This window comes from Scyliorhinus torazame, chromosome 12, assembly GCF_047496885.1.
Source record: "Scyliorhinus torazame isolate Kashiwa2021f chromosome 12, sScyTor2.1, whole genome shotgun sequence".
In the NCBI taxonomy this organism is placed as follows: Eukaryota; Metazoa; Chordata; class Chondrichthyes; order Carcharhiniformes; family Scyliorhinidae; genus Scyliorhinus; species Scyliorhinus torazame.
The window spans coordinates 201,651,099-201,665,799 of NC_092718.1; the positions used below are offsets into that span (position 1 = coordinate 201,651,099).

Genomic DNA, 14,701 nt, shown 5'->3' on the forward strand with positions numbered 1-14,701 from the left:
ATCATTTTAAACTTTACCCTAAATTCTGCCAGTGATATTTATTCTCAACACTGTTATATACTAAACGTGCAGAGTAACGTCCACACGATAACATTTTTTCCTCAAGAGTATCCAAACTGCAACTTCTTGTATCGGACAAAAATTATCACTTTCAGTGTGTACATAGATTACATAGAATTTACAGTGCAGAAGGAGGCCATTCGTCCCATCGAGTCTGCACCGGCTGTGGAAAGAGCACCCTACCCAAGACTACACCTCCAACCTATCCCCATAACCCAGTAACCCCACCCAACACGGAGGGCAATTTAGCATGGCCAATCCACCTAACCTGCACATCTTTGGACTGTGGGAGGAAACCGGAGCACCCGGAGGAAACCCACGCACACATGGGGAGAACGTGCAGACTCTGTACAGACAGTGAACCAAGCCAGGATCGAACCTAGGACCCTGGAGCTGTGAAGCAATTGTGCTAACCACTATGCTACCGTGCTGCCGTACGAAGACCACATCCTCACTCCCACAACTGTTGCAATGATTTACAGATACTGATTATTTGTAAAAGTTCAAACATACAATGTACAAGGGATCACAGTTGCAGTAGCACACAAACATCACTGCGTTTGTGAATATTTATTAAAAAAAGACTAATTTTAGACGAAGATCTCAAGTTTTTTTTAAATACAAAAGTGTAAACCATAGGACTGTTCAGCATAAATTTGTGGTGATCTGCACATGGCTAGTAGATGTTCCATTTTTTCAACAGCTGGACATGCGGAAGGCATGGAACTGCGACCGTGACCATTCCCAGCAGTGCTGGATTGGCTGTCAGTGGAGCCTTATCAAGCGGTGGTGGCTGGCAGACCTGGATGGGATTTTTCTTGTTTCTTGCTCTTCTGAATCATTTTACTGTAAAAGTAGAAGGATTAAATTTCAGTGAAGCTGGGATAGCGAGATGCTGCACATATTGTACTTGTAAAGCAACATTTTTTCCCATTTTGTCCAAAAATGTTCAAACTATTTTTCCAATCATCATCTTCCTGCATCAAATCCTCCCTAGAAGATAGCATTTATATCTCAGCAATCATGAGACTTACAACTTACTGTCAGCGCTGCATCACATTACACATTTAACTCTCCACCAGTTGGCTGGCTTACCAATTGGACAACAGAGGATCTAACCTGTCCGATTAAGTAAAATTTAACGTTACAAAACTCAAAATTTCAAACAATTACTACTGCATCATTTTATTCTCAATGTTAAAGTAGACTTTTAGGAATTAAACATGGGTGATCTAACAACACTTTTAAATCAAAAGAGTGCCACACATTTGGTCTCCGCGACCTTGGATAATTTTCATACACTATTGCTACATCGTATAATTCTTCCATCCAACATGGCACACGCCCTCTTGATACTTACCACAAATATTTAAAGTATATTTTATATTACAGTAAGTTTATCTTCATACTTGAGGCAATAATTCATAATTCAGAAATAAATTAAACATCGCTTGAGCCAACATTCTAGTGACAGCTGTTTCTTTTTTAAATAAATATTCAAAATGCTCCATTTTTAAAAATGTACTTTCCCCCCTCAATCCTACAAATGAATTTCCAGAGTAGGAACTGTATACAGTCCATGGACCGTCCTGAGACAGGTTGCTTACACCTTACTGATGATAAAGTGTTGTTGCAATAGTAATCCTGCTCAGTACGAGAGGAACTGCAGGTTCAGACATTTGCTGCATGTGCTTGACTGAGCAGCCAATGGCGCGAAGCTACCACCTGTGGGATTATGACTGAGCGCTTCAGAGTCCGAACCCACCCCAAAAGTAATGATACCCCTGTGCCGCGGATCACTGGTTGGCCTGGGATAGCCGACTTCGATCGGTGGGTAGCGCCGCTTGATTCAGAACTGGAGTGCGGGCGGATAGGCGCCACCTCTCATGTGGACAGAACGCTTACAAGTTTTCCAGACACAACCTGGCAGAAGACTCTCAAAAACCTACTGCAAATTTTAATTCAAAAATAACTGGTGTGTTGACTCATTTAGTTCCATTTCGGACATCTCAGAAACAATGGTCCCTGTAAGCTGTGCATGTACATGCAGGAAGCAATCTGACAGGCATCGCTCACAAATTATTCCCTTTCAGCCCCTTTTGTGCGTGCACTTGCAATGAAGAAAAACTAGAGAGTTCACTACTTAGAAATACATGTGTCTAATTTCTCAGTTTAATTCAAAAATAAATACATTAAATTTAAATAAAACCGTACTTCTTCCTGGCTGCCTTTTCTAGGAAGTATTTTGGTGTGGTCTTGATACCTGCTCGTTTGATTGGATTTTTGATCATTCTTTTCTTTTGTTTACTGCAATGAGGGCGAGATAGAAGCCATTATTACATATAGTGCTATTGGATTACATTTCAAAATCAATGCAAAAGTGTGGAAAATAAAACTTTTGATGAAACAACATACACAAGTATTAAGAACGGGCTGGGTGTCTGACAAAGGCTCCTGTGCTAAAAGATTCAAACCACTCTTCAAATTGTGGCATTGAAGGACTTGGATTCAACTTCATTCTGGGGATTGGTGCTCCAATGCTGACTTTGCAGAGACAGCGATTGAGAAACACCAAGCTGCCACCTTGTTCCTTTTACATTCATTGAATATCCCCAGCCATAGGATTTTAGCCAAGTTGTGCTGAGTGAGAGATAAAATATTCCTAAAACATTTATATTCAAAATGTAACGTTGACATCTTTTTGATGCAATTATCTACCCTCTTCAATGGAAGTTCATCCACCACATTTGACATAATTATTATTCAGAACTTTAAGGTAAGGATAAGAATTGTATTTCTAGAAAAGTGACAACAATACCACCTACCATTGATAGAAAAAAAATATGTTTCCTTTAGCGAATTAGTTAATGGGATGAGTGTTGCTGGCATGGTCAGCAGTTATTATCCATTGTTAATTGCCCTTGAGAATTAAGTGGTGAGCTGCCTTGGTGAATACAGTTGACTGGATGGGCAGACAAGGCAAAGATGGCAGATTTCCTTCCCTAAAGTGAACTAAATTGTTTTTTGCGACAATCCAGTAGTTTCATGATCACGAATAATAATAATCTTTATTATTGTCACAACTAGGCTTACAATAACAGTGCAATGAAGTTACTGTGAAAATCCCCTAGTCGCCACACTCTAGCGCCTGTTCGGGTACATGGAGGAAGAATTCAGAATGTCCAATTCATCTGATAGCACGTCTTTCGGGACTTGTGGGAGAAAACCAGAGGAAACCCACAAAGACACACGGAGAACGAGCAGACTCCACACAGGCATTAACCCAAGCCAGGAATTGAACCTGGGACCCTGGCGCTGTGAAGCAACAGTGCTAACCACTGTGCTACCCTGCCGCCCATTTATCCTATTACTGATTCAAACTTTTTATTCCAGATTTATTTAAATAACCATATTTATATTCCAGCTTCCACTGGGTATTTGAACTCTAGTCTCTGGATTGGCCATATCATCCATCCAGTAAGCAAGAGACTAAGTATAACCATACCCACTAAAGAGAGAGAACATTCGAAAAAGGCCAATCATTAACACTCTGCTCAAGAAACTACATACATTTCATGAGAATGGCTAATTCAGAAATAGGCTGCAATTTGTGGATAGTGGATATTCGTGAACAAATGAAGGATCAATAAGACTGGTTTACATTTTAAATTCATTTGTCGATGCTACAATTTTACAACTTGTACCGGTGTATAATTGGGTTGAGAGAATTTCTTTCACTGTTCAAAATATGAACGTTAATCAAATGATTCAGAGCAGTGCTATACACAAGAACGGTAGTTAAATAGTTGGTGGAACAGGAAAGAGAAAGATAAATCTTCTATTCGCAATCTCAGTCACACCAAATGGAAACAAATGGAAGAAATGGGAAAGAACGAACCCCAGGCTTGCCTGCAATAACTCCAAATAGCCAGGCCAAAGTAGCACTGGTGGAGCCCTGTGCCGGGCCCACTGACTGACATGGAAAGGTGAGGGAGAATAAAATACCCTTTGTTCGAAAGCAGAGAAAGCAATAAACGAAAAGGCAGCTGACAAGGCCCGTTCTTTAAATTAATGCTCCCATTAGAAGAATTGCCTTTAAATGGTGCGATTGTGCCAATCTAGCCAATTAAAATGCTAATTCTCAAATAAGTCATTATGAGCAACAGCTGATTCAACACAATGTCGACTTGTTTAGTTCTCTCCAATAAAGGGGAAGTGTGCATGTAAAATAATTAATCTTGAAACACTCTACACTAAAAAAGGGCAAAAATGGAGAGAGGATTAAAGCACAAATTCAAAGCTGTGCACTCCCAGGGAAGTACATATTAATCTGGAAGACATGAGATATAATTATTGAGCTTTAAGAACTAACTAACTTAACCCGGATTGCCAGATATGCCAGTCATCAATATTGCAACCCAGTCCACTCACTAAGGCCAAACCGCACCTTTGTCTGAAACAGCCATACACAGCATCTTTGATATCAGTTAGGGTAACACGTTTTCCAACCGTTGGCACTTACCTTCGCAGTTTGTTTATTTGCATCATGTAGTCTGGTACAGGGCAGCCAGCCTGTTTGATAACATTTGCTATACTAATGAAACAGAAAAAAAATTAACAAAACAAAATGAATGCTTGAAGATTTTCAGCCAGTCTCACCTAGAAATACCCATGATATTTTTGGAAGTGTCAGCACTGATCAATAAGAACTATTGATCCCACTGACCAGCTTGATTCCATCACAGCACAAAGACAGATGAATTAAGCATCGAGCAAAGAAGTCACGAACTTCAGTTTTTCATGCATCAGTTGTTCTGAATTCTCTGACCGAGATGTGGGCTGATCACCAGTTACCGAATGTTTACTCCCCCCAAGTCCACCAAGTGAAAAGGATCTATGCAATGATGCCAGATCCAGTCTCACCTTGTATAGGTTACAAATTAGTGTAGCTGCCATTTAGGATTTGCACCACTGCTCTACGCGTGGCAAAATAAGGCACAGAATTCTCGACAGGCATCATCGTGTTAATGCAAGCAAATTCAGTTCTGAAGTGGTGGCCCACAAACTGTTTAAATTCACACAAGGAGAATAGATCACAACATCCTAATGTTAGCTATTAGTTACATGCATGTGTGACACCCTTGTTCATGGCTACACAGATAAGTGAACTGATTTCTAGAGTGGTTGGTTGTGTTTACAATTGGCTTCTAACCAATGAAATTCTACAAAGTCAACCAGAATGAGGAAAGTAAATGCTATGCGGACACAGTTTGTCCAACAGAAAAATGATGATGCATCTTTGAAATGGAATGGAGCCCATGTCGCAACACTTCAAAATCATGGTATGAAAAAAACCATTAAATATATTGTAACAGCAGGGGTGGCACGATGGCGCCGTGGTTAGTACTGCTGCCTCACGGCGCCGAGGACCCGGGTTCGATCCCTGGGATCTTGGGGAGGCCACACCTGGAATATTGTGTGCAGTTTTGGTCTCCTTATCTGAGGAAGGATGTTCTTGCTCGAGAGGGAGTGCAGCAAAGGTTTACCAGACGGATTCCTGGGATGGCAGGACCGACATATGAAGAGAGATTGAATCGGTTAGGATTGTATTTGTTCGAGTTCAGAAGAATGAGTGAGGATCTCATAGAAACCTATAAAAATCTAACAGGACTACACATGGTTGATGCAGGAAGGATGTTCCCGATGTTGGGTGTGTCAAGAATCAACAATCACAGTCTGAGGATACGGGATGGACCATTTAGGACAGAGATGAGGAGAAATTTCTTCACCCAGAGTGTGGTTGGCCTGTGGAATTTGTTACCTCAGGAAGTATTTGAGGCCAAAACATTGTATGTTTTCAAGAAGCAGTTAGATATAGCATTTAGGGCGAAGGGGATAAAAGGATATGGGGGGAAAAGCGGGATGAACCTATTGAGTTGGATGATCAGCCATGATTATAATGAATGGCGGAGCAGGCTCGAAGGGCCGAATGGCCTCCTCCTGCTCCTGTTTTCTATGACAACAGAATTGCTCCATCTATTTGAAAGTCATTTTGGTTCTGTGAGTCAGTAGGGACAAATGATGAATCAGCACTTCTGACTGCAGCACATGTTAAAGGTCAACAAGTGAAAAGTAATTTTTTTAAAAACCGTTCTGTTTCCAAAGTTAGTGACACTCTCATCTCCATTAGTGTATATAGGCTTTTAGTTTCAAGAGGATCTTCTGAAACAACCCAAATAGAACACTGCACCGTTGGGATAAGAGCGCAAAGCTTTTGCAGAAATCTATTGTAAAATATCTCATCTTTATTGTTTCTTTGCCACTTTCTCATAATGGTTGTCACTGTTCAAATTAGAAAAAGCAAGAAACCTCTGTATTCTCATTATATGCAGTAGACTGTTAGAACATGTAGCTCCCAATATGAGAGTAATATTTCAGTAGTCAGTGAGCACCAACAATATACAAAAAGTACATTTAATCACCGTAAGAAACAGCTCAATTATGCTTTTCACAAGAAGCCTCCTCTGCCATAAAAAGCAGAATCATTTTATATGCAAGCATTATTCTCTTTCCTCTCCCATACAAGTGCTGTCATTTGAGAGAAACATATGTAAGCAATCTCGCTATCCATTTTCTCCTGAACAACATTTTTGGGAGTATGCACATCACAAGGCCTGCAGCAGTTTAAGAAAGCAGCTCACCAGCTCCTTTTCCAGGGCAATTAGGGATGGACAATAAATGCTGGCCTTGCCAGTGATGTTCACATCCCAGGAATCAAGAAATATCAAACGGTGATTAACTTTACTCAGGATAGAGACTTCCGGTTGCGGCTATGCAGCGCTAAGTCGCACATTCGGCGGCTCCCGCAAAAATTGACTTTTGACTCTTTGCAGGGCCCCCAACGGAACTTTTTCGCCGTTTCCCGGTGTGGGAAGAAGTTAATAACAGCTCCCCGTCAGTATGTGGCTTTAACTAGGAGCGGGGCGACAAAAAAAGTGGTGGTGGACCCAAAGAAGGGAGGGAAGGAGGACAAAATGGCGGCGGGCGGAGACCAGGCAGCGTGGATGCAGTGGGCGGAAGAGCAGCAGGAGGGTATCCAGCGCTGCCTCAGAGAGATGAAAACAGACCTGCTAGAGCCGATGAAGGCTTCTATTGATAAGCTGCTGGAGACACAGACGGCCCAGGGGATGGCGATCCGAGAGGCTCGACAAAAGATCTCTGACAATGAGGACGAGATCGTAGGCCTGGCGGTAAAGGTGGAGGCGCACGAGGCGCTCCAGAAGAAATGGCAGGAGCGATTCGAGGAGTTGGAGAATCGGTCGAGGCGGAAGAATCTGCGGATTCTGGCTGGAGGGGCCGGACGTGGGGGCCTATGTGGTCACCGTGTTGAACTCGCTGATGGGAGCGGGGTCCTTCCGGTGGCCCCTGGAGATGGAAGGTGCCCATAGAGTGTTGGCGTGGAGGCCCAAGGCTAACGAGCCTCCGCGGGCGGTGCTGGTGCGGTTCCATCGGTTCGTCGATCCGGAGTGTGTGCTCAGGTGGGGCAAGAAGGACAGGAACAGCAGATGGGAGAACGCAGAGGTTCGAATATACCAGGACTGGAGTGCGGAGGTGGCGAAGAGGAGGACCAGGTACAATCGAGTGAAGGCGGTACTGCACAGGAAGGGGGTGAAGTTTGGCATGTTGCAGCTGGCGCGACTGTGGGTTACCTACAAGGACCGGCACCATTATTTTGAGCCTCTGGAGGAGGCGTGGTCCTTTGTTCAGGCCGAGAAGCTGGACACAGACTGAGAGTCGGGATGGGCGATTGGGGACTGTGGTGGATATGTTATGCCTATTTTTTGTTGGGGGGGGGGGGGGGGGGGCTTTGCATTGTTTTGGGTTTCTTTTTCTCTGTGTTTTTCTCTTTCGGGTTGGGCCTGGTAGGTGGAGAGCGCGGGGTTTTTTCCCGTGCCGAAGACTGGGGGGCGGGGCCGGGGCGGGGAAGCGAGGGTTGTTTCCCGCGCTCAGAACAGAAGGGGGAGCGGGAGAGCCTATGGACGGGGACGGGAGAGGAGGGTGTGCCACACAATGGGAGGAGTCGAAGGAGAGGCGGGAGTGGCCGGGGTCAGCAGGAGTCAGCTGACTTGCGGAAGTGCAATGGGGGGAGTAAACCAGCTAGGATGGGTCCTAGCCGGGGGTGGGGGGGAATAGAGTTGCTGCTGCTAAGGTCAAGGAGGAGCTGGAGCAAGTGGGGGGGGGGGTCGAGACGGGGGTATGCCGCTGTGGGGAACGGGCCGGGTGTGGGGTGCGGGCGCGTGGCTGGCCGAGGAGGGGGTCATGGCTAGTCGGCGGGGGAGGAGGGCGGGTATCCCCCTGATCCGGCTGATAACCTGGAATGTAAGGGGACTGAATGGGCCGGTTAAGCGAGCCTGCATGTTCGCGCACCTGAAGGGGCTCAAGGTGGATGTGGTTATGCTCCAGGAGACACACTTGAAGGTGGCATACCAGGTAAGACTGAGGAAAGGGTGGGTAGGTCAGGTGTTTCACTCGGGGTTAGATGTCAAAAATAGAGGGGTGGCGATCTTGGTGGGAAAGGTGTCATTCGAGGCGTCGAGCATTGTGGCAGATAATGGCGGTAGGTACATAATGGTAAGTGGTAAGTTGCAGGGAGAGAGGGTCGTACTGGTCAATGTGTATGCTCCGAACTGGGACGATGCAGGTTTTATGCGGCGTATGTTGGGTCGGATCCCAGACTTGGAAGTGGGGGGCCTGATAATGGGGGGGAGACTTTAACACGGTGTTGGATCCGACACTGGATCGCTCCAGGTCTAGGATGGGTAGGAAGCCGGCGGCGGCTAGAGTGCTGAGGGGATTTATGGACCAAATGGGAGGGGTGGACCCTTGGAGATTTGCAAGGCCGGGGGCTAGAGAATTTTCATTCTTTTCACATGTCCATAAGGCTTATTCTCGAATCGACTTTTTCATTTTGAGTAGGGCGCTGATAGCGAGAGTAGAGGATACCGAGTATTCGGCAATAGCCATTTTGGACCACGCCCCGCATTGGGTGGACTTGGAGATGGGGGAGGAGAGGGACCAGCGCCCGCTGTGGCGCTTGGAGGTGGGCTGTTGGCGGACGAGGAGGTGAGCGAGCGGGTCCGAGGAAGTATAGAGAGGTACTTGGAGACCAACGACAACGGGGAGGTCCGAGTGGGGATGGTCTGGGAGGCGCTGAAGGTGGTGGTTAGGGGAGAGCTGATCTCCATTAGGGCCCACAAGGAGAGGAGCGAGCAGAGGGAGAGGGAGAGGCTGGTGGGGGAGATGATGAGGTAGACAGGAGGTATCCGGAGGTGCCCGAGGGACTGTTGAGGGAGGCGCGTAGCCTCCAGGCCGAATTCGACCTGGTGACCACCAGGAAGGCGGAGGTGCAGTGGAGGAAAGCCCAGGGGGCGGTCTAAGAGTATGGGGAAAAGGCAAGCCGGATGCTGGCGCATCAGCTTCGGAAGCGGGACGCAGCTAGGGAGATCGGGGGAGTTAAGGACAGGGGAGGGAGCGTGGTGCGGAATGGGGTTGGCAACAATGGGGTCTTCAGGGACTTCTACGAGGAATTGTATCGATCCGAGCCCCCACAGGAGGAGGGAGGGATGGGCCGTTTCCTGGACCAATTGAGGTTTCCAAAGGTGGAAGAGGGACTGGTGACGGGACTGGGGGCCCCGATTGGGCTGGAGGAGCTGATCAAAGGGATAGGAAGCATGCAGGCGGGGAAGGCACCAGGGCCGGATGGTTTCCCGGTCGAGTTCTATAAAAAATAAATGGACCAGTTGGGCCCGCTGTTAGTCACAAATAGGAGGAGGTCTGAGTACTTTCGGTTGCACCGAGGGATGAGACAGGGGTGTCCCCTGTTCCCCCTGCTCTTCGCACTGGCGTTTGAACCCCTGGCTATGGCACTGAGAGAGGCGAGGAACTGGAAGGGGTTGGTGCGGGGTGGGGAGGAGCATAGGGTGTCGCTTTATGCGGATGACCTGCTGCTGTGTGTGGCGGACCCGGTGGGAGGAATGCCAGAGGTAATGAGGATCCTTAGGGAATTCGGGGACTTTTCAGGCTACAAGCTGAATATGGGGAAGAGCGAGTTGTTCGTAGTTCAGCTAGGGGACCAGGAGAGGGGGATTGGCGAGCTCCCACTAAGGGCGGAGAAGAGCTTCAGATATTTGGGGGTCCAGGTGGCCAGGAGCTGTGGGGCCTTGCATAGGCTTAACTTTACAAGGCTGGTGGAGCAAATGGAGGAGGAGTTCAAGAGGTGGGACCCGTTGCCGCTGTGCTTGGAGGGTAGGGTGCAGTCAATCAAAATTACGGTGCTCCCAAGGTTTTTGTTCCTGTTCCAGTGCCTCCCCATGTTTATCCCGAAGGCTTTTTTCAGGCGGGTTAACAGGAGTATAATGGGGTTTGTGTGGGTGTGGGGGACTCCGAGGGTGAGAAGGGTGTTCCTGGAGCGGACTAGAGATAGGGGGGGCTGGCGCTGCCCAACATCTGTGGGTACTACTGGGCTGCCAATGCGACGATGGTGCGCAAGTGGGTGATGGAGGGGGAGGGGGCTGCATGGAAGAGTTGGAGACGGTGTCCTGTGTGAGTACGAGTTTGGGGGCGCTGGCAATGGCGCCGCTGCCGCTCCCTCCAAGGAGGTATACCACAAGCCCAGTGGTGGAGGCGGCCCTCAACATTTGGGGGCAGTGGAGGCGGCATAGGAGGGGAAGTTGGGGCCTCGGCGTGGACCCCATTACGGGGGAACCACCGGTTTGCTCCAGGAAGAACAGGTGGAGGGTTTTCGGGGTGGCACAGGGCAGGGATACGAAAGTTGGGGGACCTGTTTGTGGACGGGATGTTCGCGAGCTTGGGTGAGCTGGAGGAGAAGTACGGGCTCCCCCCGGGGAACACCTTCAGGTACTTACAGGTAAGGGCGTTTGCCAGACGGCAGGTGGTGGAATTCCCGCGGCTACTGCCACACAGTACAGGACAGGGTGCTCTCGGGGGGGGGGGGGGGGGGGGGGGGGGGATGGGGAAGATCTCGTAAACTTACCAGGTGATGCAGGAGGAGGAGGAGGCCTCGGTGGTGGAGTTGAAAGGTGGGAGGAAGAGTTGGGAAAGGAGATCAAAGAGGGGACGTGGGCAGATGCCATAGGGAGGGTGAACTCTTCTTCTTCGTGCGCGAGGCTGAGCATCACGCACGAGTACAGTATAAGGTGCTGCACAGGGCACACATGACCAGGACAAGGATGAGCCGATTCTTTAGGGGTGAGGACAGGTGTGTTCGGTGCTCAGGGAGCCCAGCAAATCACACCCATATGTTCTGGGCATGCCCAGCGCTGGAGGAATTTTGGACGGGCGTAGCGAGGACGGTGTCGAGGGTGGTCAAACCAGGCTGGGGGCTCGCAATATTTGGGGTGTCAGAGGAGCTGGGAGTGCAGGAGGCGAAAGAGGCCGGAATTCTGGCCTTTACGCCCCTGGTAGCCCGGCGAAGGATTCTCCTTCAGTGGAAAGATGCGAGGCCCCCAAGCGTGGAATCCTGGATCAGCGATATGGCATGGCAGGGTTCATTAAATTGGAGAGGGTGAAATTCGCCTTGAGAGGGTCGGTACAAGGGTTCTTTAGGCGGTGGCAACCGTTCTTAGACTTTCTGGCAGAATGATAGACATTGGTCAATGGCAGCAGCAGCTCGGGTGGGGGGGGGGGGGTTACTTTATTTTTGTTTATGTTATTTACACTGGAGGGTCTGAGGGGGTGTATACACCTGTTGTGTTAAGTCTGGGTGTTAATGTTAATTTATTATTTATGTACGGGGAGGGGGGGGGGTTGGGGGGGTTGCTTTTTTAAGTTTGTGTTTTGTACTTAACACTGTTGGGTTCTTTTTTCTTTCTCATTTTGTTATTGATATTTTACGAAAACTTTTAATAAAAATTATTTTTTAAAAAACTTTACTCAGGATAAGAGAGGAGGAGCTGCCGCTTAAGATGGTGGAGAGGAGTTTTCGGTATTTGGGTATCCAGGTGGCCAAGAGTTGGGGGATCTTGCATAAGCTCGATCTGGCGCCGTTGGTGGACCAGATGGAGGAGGACTTCAGGAGGTGGGACATGCTGCCACTCTCCCTGGCGGGCAGGATGCAGTCCTTTAAGATGACGGTCCTCCCTAGGTTCTTGTTCGTGTTTCAGTGCCTGCCTATTCTCATCCCTAAGGCCTTTTTCAAGTGAGTGAACAAGAGTATTATGGGATTTGTGTGGGCAAATAAGACCCCAAGGGTTAAGAGACTGTTCTTGGAGTGCAGTCAGCTGCCGCTTCTGCCGACGCGGTATACCACGAGCCCGGTGGTGGCGGCGACACTGAGGATTTGGGGGCAGTGGAGACGGCACAGGGGGGAAGTGGGGGCCTCAGTCTGGTCCCCAATACGGAACAAGCATAGGTTTGCTCCGGGCAGGATAGATGGTGGGTTCCTAAGCTGGCACCGGGTGGGAATTAGAAGGATGGGGGATTTATTCATCGACGGGACTTTTGCCAGTCTGAGGGCGCTGGAGAAGAAATTTGGGTTATCCCCGGGAAATGCCTTAGGTATATGCAGGTTCGGGCGTTTGTGAGGAGGCAGGTAGGGGAATTCCCGCTGCTGCCTGCCCGTAGGATACAGGACAGGGTGATTTTGGGCGTGTGGGTCGGAGAGGGTAAGGTCTCGGAGATATACCAGGAGCTGCAGGAGGCGTAGGAGGCCTCGGCGGAGGAGCTGAAGGGCAAGTGGGAGGAGGAGCTGGGTGAGGAGCTGGATGAGGGCCTGTGGGCTGGGTCAATTCCTCCTCATCATGCGCCAGGCTCAGCCTGATCCAGTGGAAAGTGGTACACAGGGTGAATATGACAGGGGCGAGGATGAGTAAGTTTTTTGGGGTGGATGACAGGTATGTGAGGTGTTCGGGGAGCCCAGCAAACCACGCCCATATGTTCTGGCCGTGCCTGGCGCTTGCGGAGTTTTGGAAGGGCTTTGCAAAGGCTATGTCCAAAGTCTTGGATACTCGGGTAAAACCGAGCTGGGGGACAGCGATATTTGAGGCATCGGATGATCCGGGAGTGCAGGAGCCGAAAGAGGCCGGAGTCCTGGCCTTTGCCTCCTTGGTAGCCCGGAGAAGGCTCTTGCTAATGTGGAGGGATGCGAAGCCCCCAAGCGTAGAGGCTTGGGTCAACGACATGGCGGGGTTTCTCAGGCTGGAGAAGATGAAATGAAATGAAAAATTAAATGAAAATCGCTTATTGTCACAAGTAGGCTTCAAATGAAGTTACTGTGAAAAGCCCCTAGTCGCCACATTCCAGCGCCTGTTCGGGGAGACTGTTACGGGAATCAAATCGTGCTGCTGGCCTGCCTTGGTCTGCTTTCAAAGCCAGCGATTTAGCCCTGTGTTGCGAGGGTCCTTGCAGGGGTTCTCCAGGCGGTGGCAGCTGTTCCTTGACTTTCTCGCGGAACGTTAGGTGGAGGTCAGCAGCAGCAGCCAGGTGAAAGTCCAACAGGTTTGTTTCAAATCACTAGCTTTCGGAGCACTACTCCTTCCTCAGGTGAAGTCCTCAGGTCACTGCTCCTTCCTCATTCACCTGAGGAAGGAGCAGTGCTCCGGATGCTCGTGATTTGAAACAAACCAGTTGGACTTTAACCTGGTGTTGTAAGACTTCTTACTGAACTTTACTCGGATAATGGGGCACCTCTAACTTTTTGCACTGATGTTCAAACTGACCTCCTTAAAAGTGGTTTATCATCTTCTGTGAAAAACGTAACAGCCTTTCCTTGATGACCTGCTCTTCCAGTACGTCCTAGTTACAAAAATAAACTCGTCAGCAAAGTTCAATGACAGTCACTTCACATAGAAGCTAGACGCTTTGTACAAGTTTCTCGTCTCCTGAAAAGTATCCAGACATTTGATAAGATGCCACATCAAAGGTTACTACAGAAAATAAAAGCGCATGGTGTAGGGGTAATAAATTGGCATGGATAGAAGATTGGCTGGCTAACAGTAAACAGAGGGCCGCTATAAATGGGTGTTTTTTCTGGTTGGCAGAATGTAACTGGTGGTGTACGACAGGGATCAGTGGAGCGAGGCCACAACTGTTTGCAATTGATATAAATGACTTGGATGAAAGGATCGAAGGTATGATTGCTAAGTAGGAAAGTAAATTGTGAAGATGATGCAAGGAGGCTACAAGGGGACATAGACAGGTCAGGTGAGCGGGCAAAGATTTGGCAAATGGAGTGCAATGTGGGGAAAATGTGAAATTTCCATTTTGGCAGGATATAAAACAAACCTTATCTAAATGGTGAGAAATTGCAGAGCTCGGAGGTTCAAAGTGATCTGGGTGTCCAAGTGCATGAATCATAAAAGGCTAGAATGCAGGTACAGCAAGTAATTAGGAAAGCTAATAGAATGTTATTGCGTATTGTGAGGGGAATTGAGTACAAAAGTCGGGAGGTTACACTTCAATTGTACAGGATACTGGTGAGTCCATACCTGGAGTACTGAGCATGGTATTGGTCTCCTTCTTTAAGGAAGGATGGAAATGCATTGGTAGCAGTTCAGAGAAGGCTTAATAAACTAAAAGCAGAAATTGGCAGGTTGTCTTGAACAGGCTAGACTTGTATCTGCTA

The 14,701-nt window shown here is 48.2% G+C and overlaps 1 protein-coding gene across 3 annotated transcripts in view; it reads right to left on the reverse strand.

The window, feature by feature from the left end:
- Positions 1-586: 586 nt before the first annotated feature.
- Positions 587-14,701, reverse strand: part of ddx52 (DEAD (Asp-Glu-Ala-Asp) box polypeptide 52) — a 40,443-nt gene continuing 26,328 nt past the window's right edge. For all 3 annotated transcript variants that reach the window (XM_072469681.1, XM_072469682.1, XM_072469680.1), the window contains 4 exons: positions 13,797-13,872; positions 4,583-4,654; positions 2,275-2,367; positions 587-906 (listed from right to left, as the gene is read on the reverse strand). In XM_072469681.1, the coding sequence (XP_072325782.1) occupies positions 840-906; positions 2,275-2,367; positions 4,583-4,654; positions 13,797-13,872 (308 nt within the window). In that variant the 3' untranslated portion in view covers positions 587-839. The remainder of the gene's footprint in view (positions 907-2,274; positions 2,368-4,582; positions 4,655-13,796; positions 13,873-14,701) is intronic.